This window comes from Rissa tridactyla, chromosome Z, assembly GCF_028500815.1.
Source record: "Rissa tridactyla isolate bRisTri1 chromosome Z, bRisTri1.patW.cur.20221130, whole genome shotgun sequence".
NCBI lineage: Eukaryota > Metazoa > Chordata > Aves > Charadriiformes > Laridae > Rissa > Rissa tridactyla.
In genome coordinates this window covers 75,027,223-75,042,540 of record NC_071497.1, presented here as the reverse complement: position 1 = coordinate 75,042,540, position 15,318 = coordinate 75,027,223, and the positions used below count along the sequence as shown (strand labels likewise).

The 15,318-nt window shown below is 43.9% G+C and overlaps 1 protein-coding gene and 1 non-coding gene across 7 annotated transcripts in view; both read right to left on the bottom strand.

The window, feature by feature from the left end:
* ZFR (zinc finger RNA binding protein) overlaps positions 1-15,103 on the bottom strand; it is a 50,260-nt gene extending 35,157 nt beyond the window's left edge. For 4 of the 6 annotated variants that reach the window (XR_008463706.1, XR_008463707.1, XR_008463708.1 and 1 more), the window contains exons 1-2: positions 15,037-15,103; positions 14,660-14,744 (exon numbers count right to left, since the gene is read on the bottom strand). Coding sequence is in view for 2 of the 6 variants with exons in the window: in XM_054184908.1 (XP_054040883.1) it covers positions 14,660-14,744; positions 15,037-15,073 (122 nt within the window). In the remaining 4 variants the exon portion in view is untranslated. The remainder of the gene's footprint in view (positions 1-14,659; positions 14,745-15,036) is intronic. The other 2 variants (XM_054184908.1, XM_054184909.1) reach the window with 1 other exon arrangement.
* Positions 52-188, bottom strand: LOC128903135 (small nucleolar RNA SNORA66). The gene has a single exon (XR_008464026.1). It is a non-coding gene; the product is annotated as a small nucleolar RNA SNORA66 (small nucleolar RNA).
* Positions 15,104-15,318: the final 215 nt, after the last annotated feature.

Below are 15,318 nucleotides of genomic sequence, written 5' to 3'. Positions count from 1 at the left end.
ATTCTGGTACAGACAGTTTAATTTCTTCTGTGCTATTTTTGTATCAAAATTCCTTATCATGGTATAGAATTAACAGCCCAAATCATTTGATTTCTAAGGCTAATACAGTTCTATGACCATGTTTACTTTAGCAAACCTGTTCCCCTTGCTTCTGCAACATCATGCAGAGCTAGTGATCGAGTTTGCAAGACTGAAAGCAAAATATCCTAGAATTGACTGCTTCTTCCTTTTTAAAAGTTATGTTACATTATGTTACAGAAATTCATGGTGACATCTTTTCTAAATTTATGACATTCCTTTTTTTCCCTGTGCTCTTACTGAAAACCTTTTAACATTAATATGACCGGACACTTTCATGTAATTAATTTACATAAAGTGATTTTTGTGCCAACTTCTTCATTTAACTTACAAGAGTTTTTATCCTTGTTTGGCGATTAGTGCCTTGTCCTGGTTCTGGCGGGGACAGAGTTAATTCTCCCCAGGACACAGGTATTCCATGCCATGTGAGCCATGCCCACCCTGAGCTGCCAGGGGCGGGGGCAGGAAGCCACGGCTTGGAGCGGGCTGGGGCATCCCGGGTCCATCAGTGAGTGGCGGTTCCTCCTTAATCGTGTTTCTATATTCCTCTGTCCGTGTTATTGTTGTTGGTTTTTTTCTTGTTCCCTTTGCTGTTCTGTTACACTGCCTTTGTCTCAACCCAAGAGTTTTGCCTTTTTCTTCTGATTCTTCCCATATTGGGAAGGCCCGAGAGAGTGGCACATGGTTCTCTGTTGCCGTCTGAGGCTGAACCACAACAGTCCTTTTTGGCACCCAACGTGGGGCTCAAAGGGTTCAGATAATGATAGAATCCAACCAGAGCTTGAACAAGCGAATGTGTTGTATGTGTTTATTTTGTTAAGTAAATAGTCGCTGGTCACCATGTTGCTTGGTTTGTTCTCAGGGCTGTGTTATGTAAATTCCTATATGGCTTATGTACTCCCTGCGATGATTTTTGTTACTTCTGGGAGAAGGATGAGGATTATCATTCTACTGTCCTGTGCAATATCGGCTTATGAGATGATAACATCACTTGTTAGAGAGTTACTTTGGGGCATTTATGTGGTATTGCTGTCCTGTCCATACATTGGGCACCGTCTCTCAGAACTTATTAATAATTACACCCAGTCTGTGGGGGAAGCTGGGGGGGACACCTTCCCCAGCTCTTTTGCCTCCCTTTTCTCATTCAGGCCAGGTACCACAGCTTTTGAGAATTCTGAATATCTTTGGGATGCTCAAACCAGCACGTTCCTAGTGTTATGTCTCCTGAATGTGTTCCAGACCTTGCTTTGGGTTAAACAACCATTTAAGACTACCGCCCAGAGATCTGCCCCGAGGCTGGATAGTCAGGGGTGGCACGGCATGTGGGAGAGCATGGGCAGGTACCTAGAGAACTTCTCACCTCCCATGGTCTGGGACTTCACCCCTGAACAATTACAGGACCCTGATAGAGTAGTAGAATATCCGAAGGGAAAATGCTGTGGCTATGCTAGAGAGGCACAACTCCCCGCACTGTGCTGGGCCCTGGCCGGTATCTCCCAGGCACTGCTCAGTGTTACGCGGCACCCTCAGCAGGAAGACATGTAAACCAGACCGACAGGCACTGCGGGTACTGCAACCCCTGCGGCAGTCACTGCAGCTACTCCAACCCCTGCGACAGACACCGTGTCTGAACCAGGAAACCAACCCGTGCCAGTGGCAGTTGCCCCCGTACAGAAGAAGAAGTACACGAAGAAACCAGTTCGCTTAGTAAGAGATGATGACAAACCAGGGCCATCACGAGAACAGGAGGAAGAGGCAGGACCAGAGATAATTACCCGATCCCTATCCTTAAGTGAGCTGCGGGATATGCGGAAAGATTTTAGCTGACTTTCAGGTGAGCATTGTCACCTGGCTGCTCCGGTGCTGGGATAACGGGGCCAGTAGCCTGGAATTAGAGGGTAGGAAAGCCAGGCAGCTGGGATCCCTGTCTAGGGAAGGCGGTATTGACAAGGCAATTGGAAAGAAGACCCAAGCCCTCAGCCTCTGGAAAAGACTCCTGTCAGGCATGAGGGAGAGGTACCCCTTCAGTGAAGATGTATGCCACCCAAGCAAGTGGGCTATCACGGAAAGAGGTATCCCGTACTTGAGAGAATTAGCCATGTGGGAGATGATTTATTATGACTTGGACAATGCAGACAGACCCACAGACCCCGATGAAGTCCAATGCACAAGGCCTATGTGGCAGAAGTTTGTACAAAGCGCACCATCGTTATATGCCAACTCACTGGTGGTAATGGAATGGAAAGGTGAAGAGGGACCAACGGTGGATGAGGGGGCAGGAAGCCGCCGGTGTGCCGGGTCCAGTCGGTGAGCAGCAGTTCCATAATCATGTTTGTATATTCCTCTATCTGTGTTATTGTTGTTCTTTTTTTTCTTGTTCCCTTTGCTGTTCTGTTACACTGCCATTGTCTCAACCCAAGAGTTTTGCCTTTTTCTTCTGATTCTTCCCGTATTGGGAAGGCCCAAGCGAGCGGCATGTGGTTCTTTGTTGCCATCTGAGGCTAAACCATGACATGCCTCATCACATTTGCTGAGATGAACTTACCTCCTCCTAGATTATTTTGCCAGACTCCTTATTCTACTAATCTTTCTTGCAGTTCATCTGTGTGCCTATCCTAGTATTACCTATTCTTCTTTCTTGACTGCAGATGGCAAGAACTGCATGCATCAGTTCAGATGAAGTTTCGACCCACTCTGCTCCAGACAGTGCTTTTTATCCAAACAGCCTAGCTTCCTCAAAGCAGCTTCTTGTAAAGTTACCCATGCATTGACAATATTTCCCTTGCATCAAATATCATGACATGCCATACTAATATAAATACGAAGGAAGACTCAGAACCAATCCCTAGGGAACTCCACTGCAATTACTCCTATTTAATGATCACTCTCCTAATTCTACTAACCACCTCCACCAGCTCCTTCTACACTATTCTTTTACTAATCTCTACCTTAAGTAACAATTTTCCGTACTGCTCCACATCAAGTATTTCAACTTAGGCCCAATAAATAAGAGTCCAAAAGATCTAGGCACGTGATCAAGTTATTAAAGCAACAATGAAATACAGTATGTCAGCTGAGCTACGGTAACAAACCACAGGCACGTTCTTCACCACAACAAAGTAATTCAGTTTAGCTTAATCTCCTAAGAGAGTGGGAAAAAGTTGAACCAAATTACTCCGTCTGTTCTGTGGGCTAAGGACATGCAAACAGGTACTGCAGCACAGCAGGCAGAGAAGCTAACGCATTGACCAGGTAACAGCCAGTTTTATTTGTAGGTCAATTCTTCTCTCCCGCAAAGTAAATTTTAATACCGCTATTAGCATCTTTGTGTTCAGTGAATTCCAGCTCTCTTTATATGAAAAAATACTCAGTCCAATTGGCTTTATTAACTAGGTGAAGCTTACAAATCGCAGAACAACTTAGGTTCGACCAAAGACTTGGAGGTCATCTCTTCTAACCCAGTGCTCAAATCAGCTAATTTTGAAGTTACATGAAGTTTCTCAGGGCTTTGTCCAGTCAGGTTCCCGTCACCTCCAAGAATGGACGCTGCAAGACTGCTCTAGACAATCTGTTCCAGTGTTTGAGCACCCGCACTGTCAATAATTTTTTCCTTAGTTTATAAAAGCTTTGGTTTCAAAAGCAGATGAGCTCTAGACCCACATTTACTTAAGGCAAACCCAGTTTGTGACCATTCAATTCAATGTAACTTCATATTACAATTCTTACAGTGTTTTAATTTACTATCAAAATAAACATCATTCTTTGGTTTAAGAACTTACGGGTGAAGGACTTGGCAGCTTCAAATAGTACTCTTACTCTGCTGTAGTGCTATGATATTACCTCTTCCACCAGAAATTTTCATTCCAACAGAATGTGTTTTATTCATACGACACCTGCTTCTTTAGCTGCTCATAATGGTAACAGTGCTTCCCCACCACGCTGACTTTGATTTCCATTTTCTAAGAACAACACAAATTCTTAGATGCTCGTCTTCCAGCTCAAATTTCTGTTTCACTGCATTTTCACTATCCCAGTCAGAGCCAGTTTACAGTCTACATGTTGCACTCAATTGTTCTGCTCCAGGTTCTGTAGATGTTTCAGTCAAGCACACAAGGTCATTTCCAGTCTCTCCCTACCTGCTTTAAACTACTACATGCATATCGCTATTTCCCCCTGCTCTTTGCTTCCTCCTCCCAAATAAGCTTCCTTCTGTTCAGAAGTTTTACGCCCCAGCGTATAATTAGCTTGCCCTCATCTTCCACATCCTAAGTAACCTCAAGATCCAGACAATTAATTCTTTATTCCCAATTATTGTATTACAGTGCACGAGGTAAGTATTTTTTGTAAAATATCTTTGACTTAAATCTTTGAATAACGCCTATTCTAACTTCTTCTGACACTAATGATGGGAAATACTAACGTTTCCGAGGCATTAGTATCAGAACAAGTGCCATGTATTATGAAATACCATCACGGTATTAAACCTACTAGCAAGACTGACTGCAGTGAGCTGTGACCATGTATCTCTCTCCACACTCATCTCCAGCTCCACGTCAGTCTGATTTTCTGGGGTGTGAAGGAACACACTGGCTCACGATCTTGCAGAACTCATCCCAGAGCAAAGGACACAGCAAAAATTAGCTTTGTCCACATTGCTGTTCATTAAGTGAAAGTGTGTTTTCCCAAGACAGGTGCCTGTTTTGCCCTGGTACTTTGCAAGCTGGACATAAGGCCAACACCGCAGCTGCTTTCACCGTATCAACATTTGACGTAGCTGCGTATACTCAGTACTATGATTCTGAAACAGTATAACGTGTAAAAATCTCTTTCTCATTTGCAAAGTCTCCACTCGGAAACACCGAGGCATCAAAGAATTATGAAGATCTCCCTGCCCGATTCTACACCACAAAATCTATTAAGCTATAGTACGGCTTTAAAAAAATGCATAATTCCACGTAGATGCTTAGCCAGGAAAAAATCTAGCCTGAACACTTACGTTTGTCCAAGTTGTATGAAAACACCAGCATGCATTTCTTTTTGTAAAATATAGTTCTTGCAGGTTTTTTTTTTTCATTTAAAGAAGTGATTTTCAGGCTAGCTTAGCATAACATTTGAGCTACTCTTAAAATAATTTTAAAAATACAAATGTTTTGAACCAAAAAATCCCCACTAATTAAGACTTATTTCTTGAATTCTAACTTTTAAGAACATTTGAAAATTTTAGCATGAAGGAGACCATATTCGTAGAGACCTAACTGCCAGATTTCTCAAGGTTTCAAAGATTATTCTGTTAGTAGCAGAATAGCAAAAAATACAGTTTTGTAGTTTTTCTTTCAGGGCTGTGAAAACTGAGACAAGTATGACCTGACTCTAAAAAAACTGAGGGGCACTAGAATCTGCTGCTGCTCCAGATCCTAACCTGGGAAGGGGCACTACTGAATAACTGGTCAGATGAAGTTTCAAGTGTGTTAACGGAACCTGGGCAAAGCAAAAATAATATAATAATAACTAGAAAATAATAATAAAGCGAGCTTTTCTCCTCCTAAACACACTTGACAATAAACAGCACAAAATGGTGAAATGAAATATCACACTACAGTAAGCTGTACTTTAGAAGTGGCTTCACTTCTGTTTCTCTACAGCCTGTCACTCACTACGGGCATAAAATCCGGATGAAGACCAAATATGTTTTTTTGGAACTTTAATGAAAACTTTTATTTCCTATAATTACAATCTTGTGAAACAAACATTGTTTGTAACGCAATTCACTAAGAATCCAAGGAGAGGCCTGAAGGCATGCAAATGTGCAATCCCGTCTTGAATTGTTAAATTTCAGCAGCTCCGAGTAACACATGCTACGGTTTAACTACATAAGGCCTGAGAAAGACGGCGCTTTGTAGCAATTTTTACTTTCCCTTCCTCTTCCTTGTTTCTAAAAACATCCTTGCACCATACCATTACAAACAAAAAAATACTGATTGCTATTAGATATCTAAAGCATATACTATCAATAACTCACCTCTGAGATTAACATCCTCATGTTTTCAGTACACCCTTGCTGCTTTGTTAATCTTCGCATACAGTCTCACAACCTGATTTAAATCCAATTAAATTCCGCAGTGTTTTCCTCACCGTACATCGCAATATAACTGCAAGCGTCTCTACAGTGATGCAATATGTGCTCCGTATCTGCTTTCCTTTACTCACACAACGGACAGCCCATTGCCTGTACTGCTTTCTTCATCATCAAAACATGGATTTTATTCAAGTCTAGTCAACATCCATGTCCACAATGATAATATACAAGACAAAAAGAACCGAGCTTGAGACGCTACATTTGCCTGAAAAAGTACCAACTACAAACATCTTCCCTGTCAAAATCACAGAATCAGAGAACGGTTGAGGTTGGAAGGGACCTCTGGAGGTCATCTGGTTCAGCCCCCCTGCTCAAGCAGCTTGAGCCGCTGCCTAGGACTGTGTCCAGACAGCTTTGGAATATCTCCAGGGATGGAGACTCCACAAGTTCCCTGGGAAACCTGTGCCAGTGCTCAGTCACAGTAAAAAAGTGTTCCCTGATGTGCAGAGGGAACCTCCTGTGTTGCAGTTTGTGCCCATTGCCTCTGGTCCTGTCACCGGGCACCGCTGAAAAAACCCTGGCTCGGTCCCCTTTGCATCCTTTCTTCAGGTACTTACAGACATTAAGAAGATCCCCCCTCAGCCTTCTCTTCTTCAGGCTAGACAGTCCCAGCTCTCCCAGCCTTTGCTCATAGAAGAGATGCTTCAGTCCCTTCAAAGGCCTTGTGGGCCTTTATTGGACTCTCCCCAGTATGTCCAGTCTCTCTCGTACTGGGGAGCCCAGAACTGGACACAGCACTCCACGTGTGGCCTCACCAGTGCTGAGTTAGAGGGGAAGGATCTGCTGGCAATACTTTGTCAGATGCAGGCCAGCACGCCATTTGCCTTCCCTGCTGCAAGGGCACACTGCTGGCTCCTGTTCCGCTTGGGTGTCCACCAGGACCCCCCAGGTCCCTTTCTGCCAAGCTGCTTCCCAGCTGGATGATCCCCAGCGCATCTCGGTGCAAGGGGTTGTTCCTCCCCAGGGGCAGGACTTTGCACTTGTCCTTGTTGAACTTCATGAGGTTGCTGGCAGCCCATTTCTCCAGCCTGCTGAGGTCCCTCTCAATGTCAGCGCAACCCTCCTGTGTAGCAGCCACTCCTCCTAGTTTTGTGTCATCAGCAAACTTGGTGAGGGTGAATACGTTAAACAGAAAAAATGCTAAATCTCTACAAAATGCAAGTTCTCTATAAAAGGAAATGAACTTCACTAGTATGGAAAATTGTATTCAATCCTTAAAACATTCTGTATTTCCTGCCTTCAACTAGTACTTTGCTTTTCTAGTAACAATAATGCAACTACACTTTAACCTACCATTGTGGCATTTTAGTAGGAGACAAAATTTTACACGTAATTTAACACTTCAGAGTTAGGCCTACAACCATCGATCCATTTCGAGGTTACAACTACAAAGGGCATAACTATACCATTAAGAGAAAAGCTTCCCCAAGTGCTTGGTTCCTAAAGACATGAGCCTGCTACAAATTTCACCTAGTTGGCAGATTGCCTTCCTAAAAATGACAAAGGCTCCTCTGATTAGTGAGGCACCTTTTCTACTCAATTACCACCACCTCCTCTGTCTCCCCATCATTAGTCAACTGCAATGCTGGCATACAGCCCATGTTAACAAACCCAGAGCCCCTTACTGCCTTTCTAATGTTGGCATACCTCCTTTGAGAGTGGGACCTCACTGATTTGAAAATAGGTCCATCAAAATCTTTTTATAAATGGCAGTAGCTTACTGGAGGCTTCTTGTATACATTAAGTAAGCTAGAACAGCATGTTTAGGAGAGCACTTAAGATGTAACATTGGCTGAACAAAAGACAATCAGCACCACACAGCTCTATCATATTCAGTGAAGTCTCTTACTAAAAATGCATATACTTTAATATATAAAGCAACTCAAGACAGCATGGGCATAAAATTTGCAGAAAGCAAGCATTTGGAGTTTTTATACTATAATATAGGTAGATTCATCCTATGAGAAAACTATGATTACTTTCATTTCCCATGCATTTTCGCATGGGATGTGTATAACGCAATACTGTAAGATGAACACATGTTTTTCTCAACGTAAGTTTAAGACTAGTAGTACGTTTCCCTTCAGAATGAGCCATAAGTCCTGCTAAGTATTGTCCTTTTCTTCCTGTCATCCACTAGTTCAAGTCTGAATTATATTTAGTGATACTTCAAGCTTGGGCTAGTAGGTCTGTGTGGATTACAGCCCTAACGTCTCTGAAAGACTGAGTACTTTTGAAAACAGTATCTAGTTGAACAAGAGGTGTCCTGATTTCAGATAAAACAGAGTTAATTTTCTTTCTAGCGGTGCTGTGTTTCAGATTTGGTATGAAAGGAATGTCAGTAATGCATACTGGTTTAGTTGTTGCCAGGTGCTGGTTCTATTTTTCAAGAACTTTTTTCAGCTTCCTATAGAAGCTGAGAAGGAGCCTAGACAGAATGATGGAATGGCCAATGTCATATTCCATACCATAGACGTGCATAAATGGGGGTTGCCCGGGGAATGGGTACTCACCATCACTGCTCAGGACAGTGCCAATTCACCGGGTGGTGAGAGTGACTCCTGTCATTATTATTAGTATCATTGTTATTTTCCTTTTCTGTTATTGTTCTATTAAACTGTTCTTTATCTCAACACATAAACTTGTTTATTTCAGTTTCCTCTCCTTTTCTGCCTCTTCTCCCCACCCTTCTGGGGAGAATGTGGGGTGAGCAAGCGGCTGTGTGGTCCTAGTTGCTGGCTGGGGAGGTAACTGGGGCAGGGACTGAAGACAAAAGTGAAGTTTATTAGAAGTATTAGCAAATGTGAAAAAAAACACTCCACCCCTAAACAATTCTCAATAGCCAATGTATCCATCCACAGCACTTCACCTTCCTTTGCCGTTCTGCACCAGCCTCAAATATCCTGTAACATCACGGATTGCACTTGCATGCCAAACCAGCTATAATTGCAAGAGTTCACTTCCATATGGCTGCCTAGAAGATTGCATCTTACCATAAACTCACAGGTACTGTGGTGTGCTCTGGACTTAAACTGCTAGAATTGCATTTGTCTGTGAAGGCTCGCCACACTTTGTAATATTCACACTACTTGAGGGCAATTCAAACTTAACAAAACACTCCTAACTACCCAAGAATCTCCCACCTGTGACCTGTCTCATTAGAGCAGGGACGTGGTAAAAATATCACTAAGATGAAACTCAGACACTTAAAAGATTGTGTTTTTAACAGAAACCAAAATCTTAACACACGACTACCACATTTGCACACTTGTCTGTCCAAAGATTTCTCAAAGCCCCTATCTCTCCACCAGCATTCCCACATTCCAGTCAGCCAACTTTAGAATAAAAGCATAACTATGCCTCTCTCCAGTACTGAATCAGAAATACTAATATTTTTTACACATGAAAGACAAGCAATATTAGGTTCTTCGTCTCAAACTGAACAGACGCACAGTGGTTCAGGTGACGTACAGGGCACACACACACAAAGAAAAGAAGACTAGTATAATCAAATTGCACATTTGTTTCAGGCTCCTAAATAGGTGAATGAATACAGTTACTTAAATAAGTGACAGATGACGTTTGATTGCATGCAGGTCTATAACCTTAGGCCCTAATACCACCACCAGCAGAAAGCACACATTGTAAATGTATTGCAATAGTCAGAAAAATTTCCTGTATCGGTATTTGCATAATCTAATGCTACCCTCATTAAGTCATGGTATTATTACCGGGTAGTGGACACAAAGAATTTTGAATGAGCGGGCAGCAGGAAGTTTTTTGCAGTGACAACACTGAAAGGAATAAGAAAACTTCTAATCCATTATTTACAGGTTTAAAGGGCACTTAGCTCTTTTGCTGCCTTTGATTAAATATGAAACGAGTTAAGATTATGAATGCGCTTTATGAAAACTAGTATTTATGAACTAATAAAGACAGACATCTATTTCCTTTCTCATCTAGCCAATTCAGGGAACCATACTGGTTACACTGTTACAACAGTAAATATATTACCAACTCCTGCACAGGGTACTCACAAAGTTCCCAAATCCAAGATCCAACACCTGAGCAGCTACCAATCTGGCCTTTTTAACTGCTTCAAATACCAGTACTTAATCTTAAGACTATATTCCTTGGACAAATTTTAATTTATCCTTCATGTGAAGGATGGGAGAGTATTTAAATGATCCACCATGGCCACACATAAACTACAATCACTGGAAGACGCAATGATGTCTATGCCAACAATAGCTTCATCATCTTTTCAGTTGTTGACTTAAAGAAGCTATTTCCTTGAATCCAACAGTTGCAACATGTTGCCCCTCCACTAATTTTAATGCAAATTAGAATACTGTCATAGACATACAGATTACCAGATCAAGAAGAGGAAATTCATGAAGCCTTCTACAGACAGCTGCAAATAGCCTCACAATCACAGGCCCTGGTTCTCATGGAGTGCTTCAACCACCCAGATATTTGCTGGAAAGGCAACACAGCCAGGCACACACAGTCCAGGAGGCTTCTGCAGAGCACTGATGGTAATTTTTTGATGCAAGTGGAGAGTTGTGCTGCTGGACCTTGTGCTAACAAAAGAAGGACTAATTGGGGATGTGAAGGTCGGGGGTGGCCTTGGCTGCAGTGACCATGAGATGGTGGAGTTCAGGATCCTGTATGGAAGAAGCAGGGCAAAAAGCAGAATTACAACCCTGGGCTTCAGAGGAGCTGACTGGCCTCTTCAAAGACCTACTTGGAGGAACCCCATGGGTTAAGGCTCTGGAAGGTAGGGGGTCCAAGACAGTTGGTTAATATTTAAGCATCTTTACCTCCAAGCTCAAGATCAGTGCATCCCTATGAGTAAGAAATCAAGCAAAGGAGGAAGGAAACCTGCATGGATGAGCAACAAGCTTCTGGAAAAACTCAAATGGAAGAAGGAATTTTTCAGAACATGGAAAAAGGGACTGGACACTTGAGAGGAATACAGGAACGTTGTCAGAGTATGCAGGGATGCAATGAGGGAATTAAACCTGACAAGGGCTGTCAAGGACAACAAGAAAGGCTTCTTCAAGTACATCAGTAGCAAAAGGAAGACCAGGGAAAATGTAGGCCCGCTGCTGAATAAGGTGGGTGCCCTGGTGATGGAGGATGCAGAGAAGGCAGAGTTACTGAGTTCAGTCTTTACTGCTAAGGCTGGCCCTCAGGAATTCCAGACCCTGGAGGTAAGAAGAGAGTTTGGAAAAAGAAGACTCTCCCCTGGTCAAGGATGATCGGCTTAGAAATCATCTAGGCAAACTCAACATCCACAAATCCATGGGCCCTGATGGGATGCACCCACGAGTGCCGAGGGAGCTAGCAGATGTTATTGCGAACCCAATCTCCATCATGTTTGAAAGGTCACGGAGAACAAGAGAGGTGCCTGAAGACTGGAGGAAAGCCAACGTCATTCCAGTCTTCAAAAAGGGCAAGAAGGACGACCTGGGAAACTACAGGCCAGTCAGCCTCACCTCCACTCCTGGAAAGGTGATGGAACAGCTCATTCTGGATGTCACCTCTAAGTATGTAGAAGGTTATCCGGAGTAGTCAACACACATTCACCAAGGACAAATCATGCTTGACCAATCTGATAGCCTTCTAGAATGGTATGACTGGCTGGGTAGATGAAGGGAGAGCAGTGAATGTTGTCTACCTCGACTTCAGCAAGGCTTTTGACAGTCTCCCTTAAGGTCCTCATAGGTAAGCTTAGGAAGTGTGAGCAGACAGTGAAGTGGATTGAGAATGGCTGACTGGCAGAGCTCAAAAGGTTGTGATCAGGGGCACAGTCTAGTTGGAGGCTGTAACTAGCGGTGCTCCCCAGGGGTCAGTACTGGGTCCAGTCTTGCTCCACATATTCATCAATCATCTGGATGAGAGGAGAGAGGAGGGGACGTGGAAAGGGAGGTGCTGAGCTCTCCTCCTTGGGATCCAGTGACAGGACACATGGGAATGTCTCAAAGCTGCATCAGGGGAGGTTTAGACTGGACATTAGGAAGAATTTCTTTACTGAGAAGGTGGTCACACACTGGAACAGGTTTCCTAGAGAGCTGGTCAATGCCTTAAGATTGTCTGTGTTTCAGAGACATTTGGACAATGCCCTTAACAACACGCTTTAACTTTTGGTCAGCCCTGAAGTGGTCAGGCAGTTGGACTAGGTGATCATTGTAGGTCCCTTCCAACTGAAGTAGTCTACTCTATAATATTCTTTGAAATTATTTATCAGAAACCGTTTAGACTCTCCCTTTCATGATGCAAAGTTTGGGGTTTTTTTTTCCTGCATGTTTCCAGCTGAGGTTTTAACAGTTTCATACTTTGAGATACTTTTTGGTAGATTTATGAAGCTGACCTATGTATTAACTATGCAGACAAACATCCATTTGTTTATCTATTATCCTGGTTTCTACGAATGTAAGAATTTTATTATTGTATAAACTGTTACTTCAAATACTGGTAACAATCTTAGAAGACTTGTTGCAATATTAAATCTTTTACTATCTCCCCCTGCCACGACCATTTCTTTCTCAAATATACTGGAGTAGAATATACATTTTGTAGCACTCTCTAAACAAGCTACTAAGCACCTGCCAAGTCCGCTTAATGAAGGTAAGATCTCTTTTAGACATTTTAAGTGACTCCTGTGTTTTCTCCTCAAAATATTAAATTAATTCTTAAGAAAGGACCGCTTTAACACTGATTGCTGTGTCTCTTCACTTTCAAATGTGGTAAACATACCAATTACATTTTTAGAATGTAGAGTCTTTTACTGATAGCAAATGAAATAGTAACTAGCACTTATGATAGCAAAGGAAAAAGCTTCTTTCAATCAGTTTTTCCATTTGCTCAAGAACACATTTAGGATTAACTAGGAAGACAAGTTTTGAACTTGAATGTTATTCCAACTATACACTTTTATATTGCAATTCAAATGAAAATTTCAAATGAATTGTTCAGGTTCGTAAGCCTAGAGACCACCTCAGCTCCACAATAAAAGGAATAATAATTTTCAAAATTCACCTCCACTTTAAAACTGCACACATATGAATCTCAGTTAAATATTCACTTAAAGATAATGTACTTACTTACAAAAAAAAATAATCGAGAAACTCCTGCATACCCCAAGACAACCTAGTTTCAAATTTCACTATAACTGTCAAGTAAAACATAAACATACTGCAAACACCTCATCTTAAAAGAACTAGAAGACTAGCTAAGTTTAATCCTCTCCTTTAACTATTAAACATTGGAGTAAATGAAATGTAATGTACTTTATGTCCACGTCCAGGAAAAAAATAGATAGAAAGAATAGATTGGGAGTCATTCCAAGACCTCCATAAAACCTTATATTCCTGAAACTATGTCAGGTATGCAATTTTTATTAGCTACTTAACAGCAGCACACATCTGTGTTCGTTTGTTAATAACCCCTCATATATTTGCTTTATTCTTCTGTTTTTCCCATTAACCAAGACCTATGAGTTAAGGAGTTCTTAATTACAGATTTATGAAATGAATAACATAGATTCAAATGTGGACCTTAAGGTACTACTCCAATACAAGCCAAAAATGTGAAGATGTTCCCAATTATATCTTTTTTTTGCCAAATTAAGTAATCTGATTTCAGAAAAAGTGAGACAATAGAGGGTACCAATTACTTTTCAACATTCTGATACACAATTTGGATGCACAAAAACTACAAAGGTACAAAGATAGCAGCATGTCTATATGATATGTACAGTTACAGGTCCCCAAGCTCCACTATAAGCCATCAAGTGGATATCAAAGTAGGAAATCTTTTTAAAAGGTGCCTGGCCCTGAAAGTACCTTCTCTACTTTCTTAGAGACATTGATTATAACATTGCTTTCCCTGTATTTTCTGGTGCTTCAGCTCCCCCCCTTATCCATACAGGTTCCCATAGGTTGGGTTCATATAATTTTAACCTATGTCAAAAAGGATTCTGTCCTCCCACACGGACATAAGTCGGGGCAAAGACCTGGGGGGCGAGCCCCATCTTCCCTGAAGCTGAGGGAGGAGCAGGGCCCGGGGGCGGCAGGCGGTAACTCGCTGGTGGTGTTGACTGCAAGTGGCCATTTTAATTTAAGGGCCTCGGGACCTGATGCTGCCGCCGATTCTCCTCCTCCCTGGTGCCCAGCTCCACCTCCCCACCCTCACACCACCGGGGACGGAGGGAGGATAAGAAAACACACCGGCGGGCGGGGCGGACAAGCAGCAGGCTCCCAGGCACGACCGGCCCGGAGGAGCGGGGTGCCGCTGAGAGCCCCGCGGGGTTAGGGGCGCAGTCCCGATCCCTCCCCCCGCGGGGCCGGCAGATCCCGATCAGGGGCACGGTGCCGGAGGGGAAGCCGGGGGCTGCGGGCCCGGACAGCGGGAGGGGCGGAGCCGGAGCGCGGTGGTTACCTATACTGGGCAGCAGCCCCGCTATGGGTGAATCCAAAGTAGTTGCCGGTGGCCATTTTGGCATCTTCTCCCAGCCGGCTGGGCACTGTGGCGACGATAACCAAGAGGCAGCGGCAGCGGCGGTCGGGGCCATGACAGGAGGCCCGGCAGGAGGGGGGGGAGGGAGGGAGGAGGCGGGGGGTGGAAGGGGGGGGGTGGGGGGGAAGGGGACAGACAGACAAGGAACAGAAAGAGCGCAGGAGCGCCAGGTCAGACACGGCACCTTAGGAACAACCGCCCCCACCCGCCCCCGCCCTGCAGCCGCCGCCGCGACCGGGCCGCATCGCCCTCCCCCCCGCGCATGGACACACAGACACACACCGAGCGCCGTTACTCACCATAGGTGAACGAAACTACCGGGCATATGGGAATCATGAGTCCGAGCTGGCTGCGACAGCGGCGGCTGAACTCTCAACTCTCACCCCCCCCCTCCCTCCTCCTCGCCGCCGCCGCGCTCGCTCCCTTCCCCCCACCCACCCACCTACGGCGACAACGGCGAACTGCGGCCGGCCCGGCCCCGTGAGCATGCGCGGGATGTGCGAAAGGGCCGCCGGGAGTTGTAGTCCGCCCCATGCCCGCAGAAGCGGCGGGGACGAGCTTTACGCGAGCTGCCTCGCCTG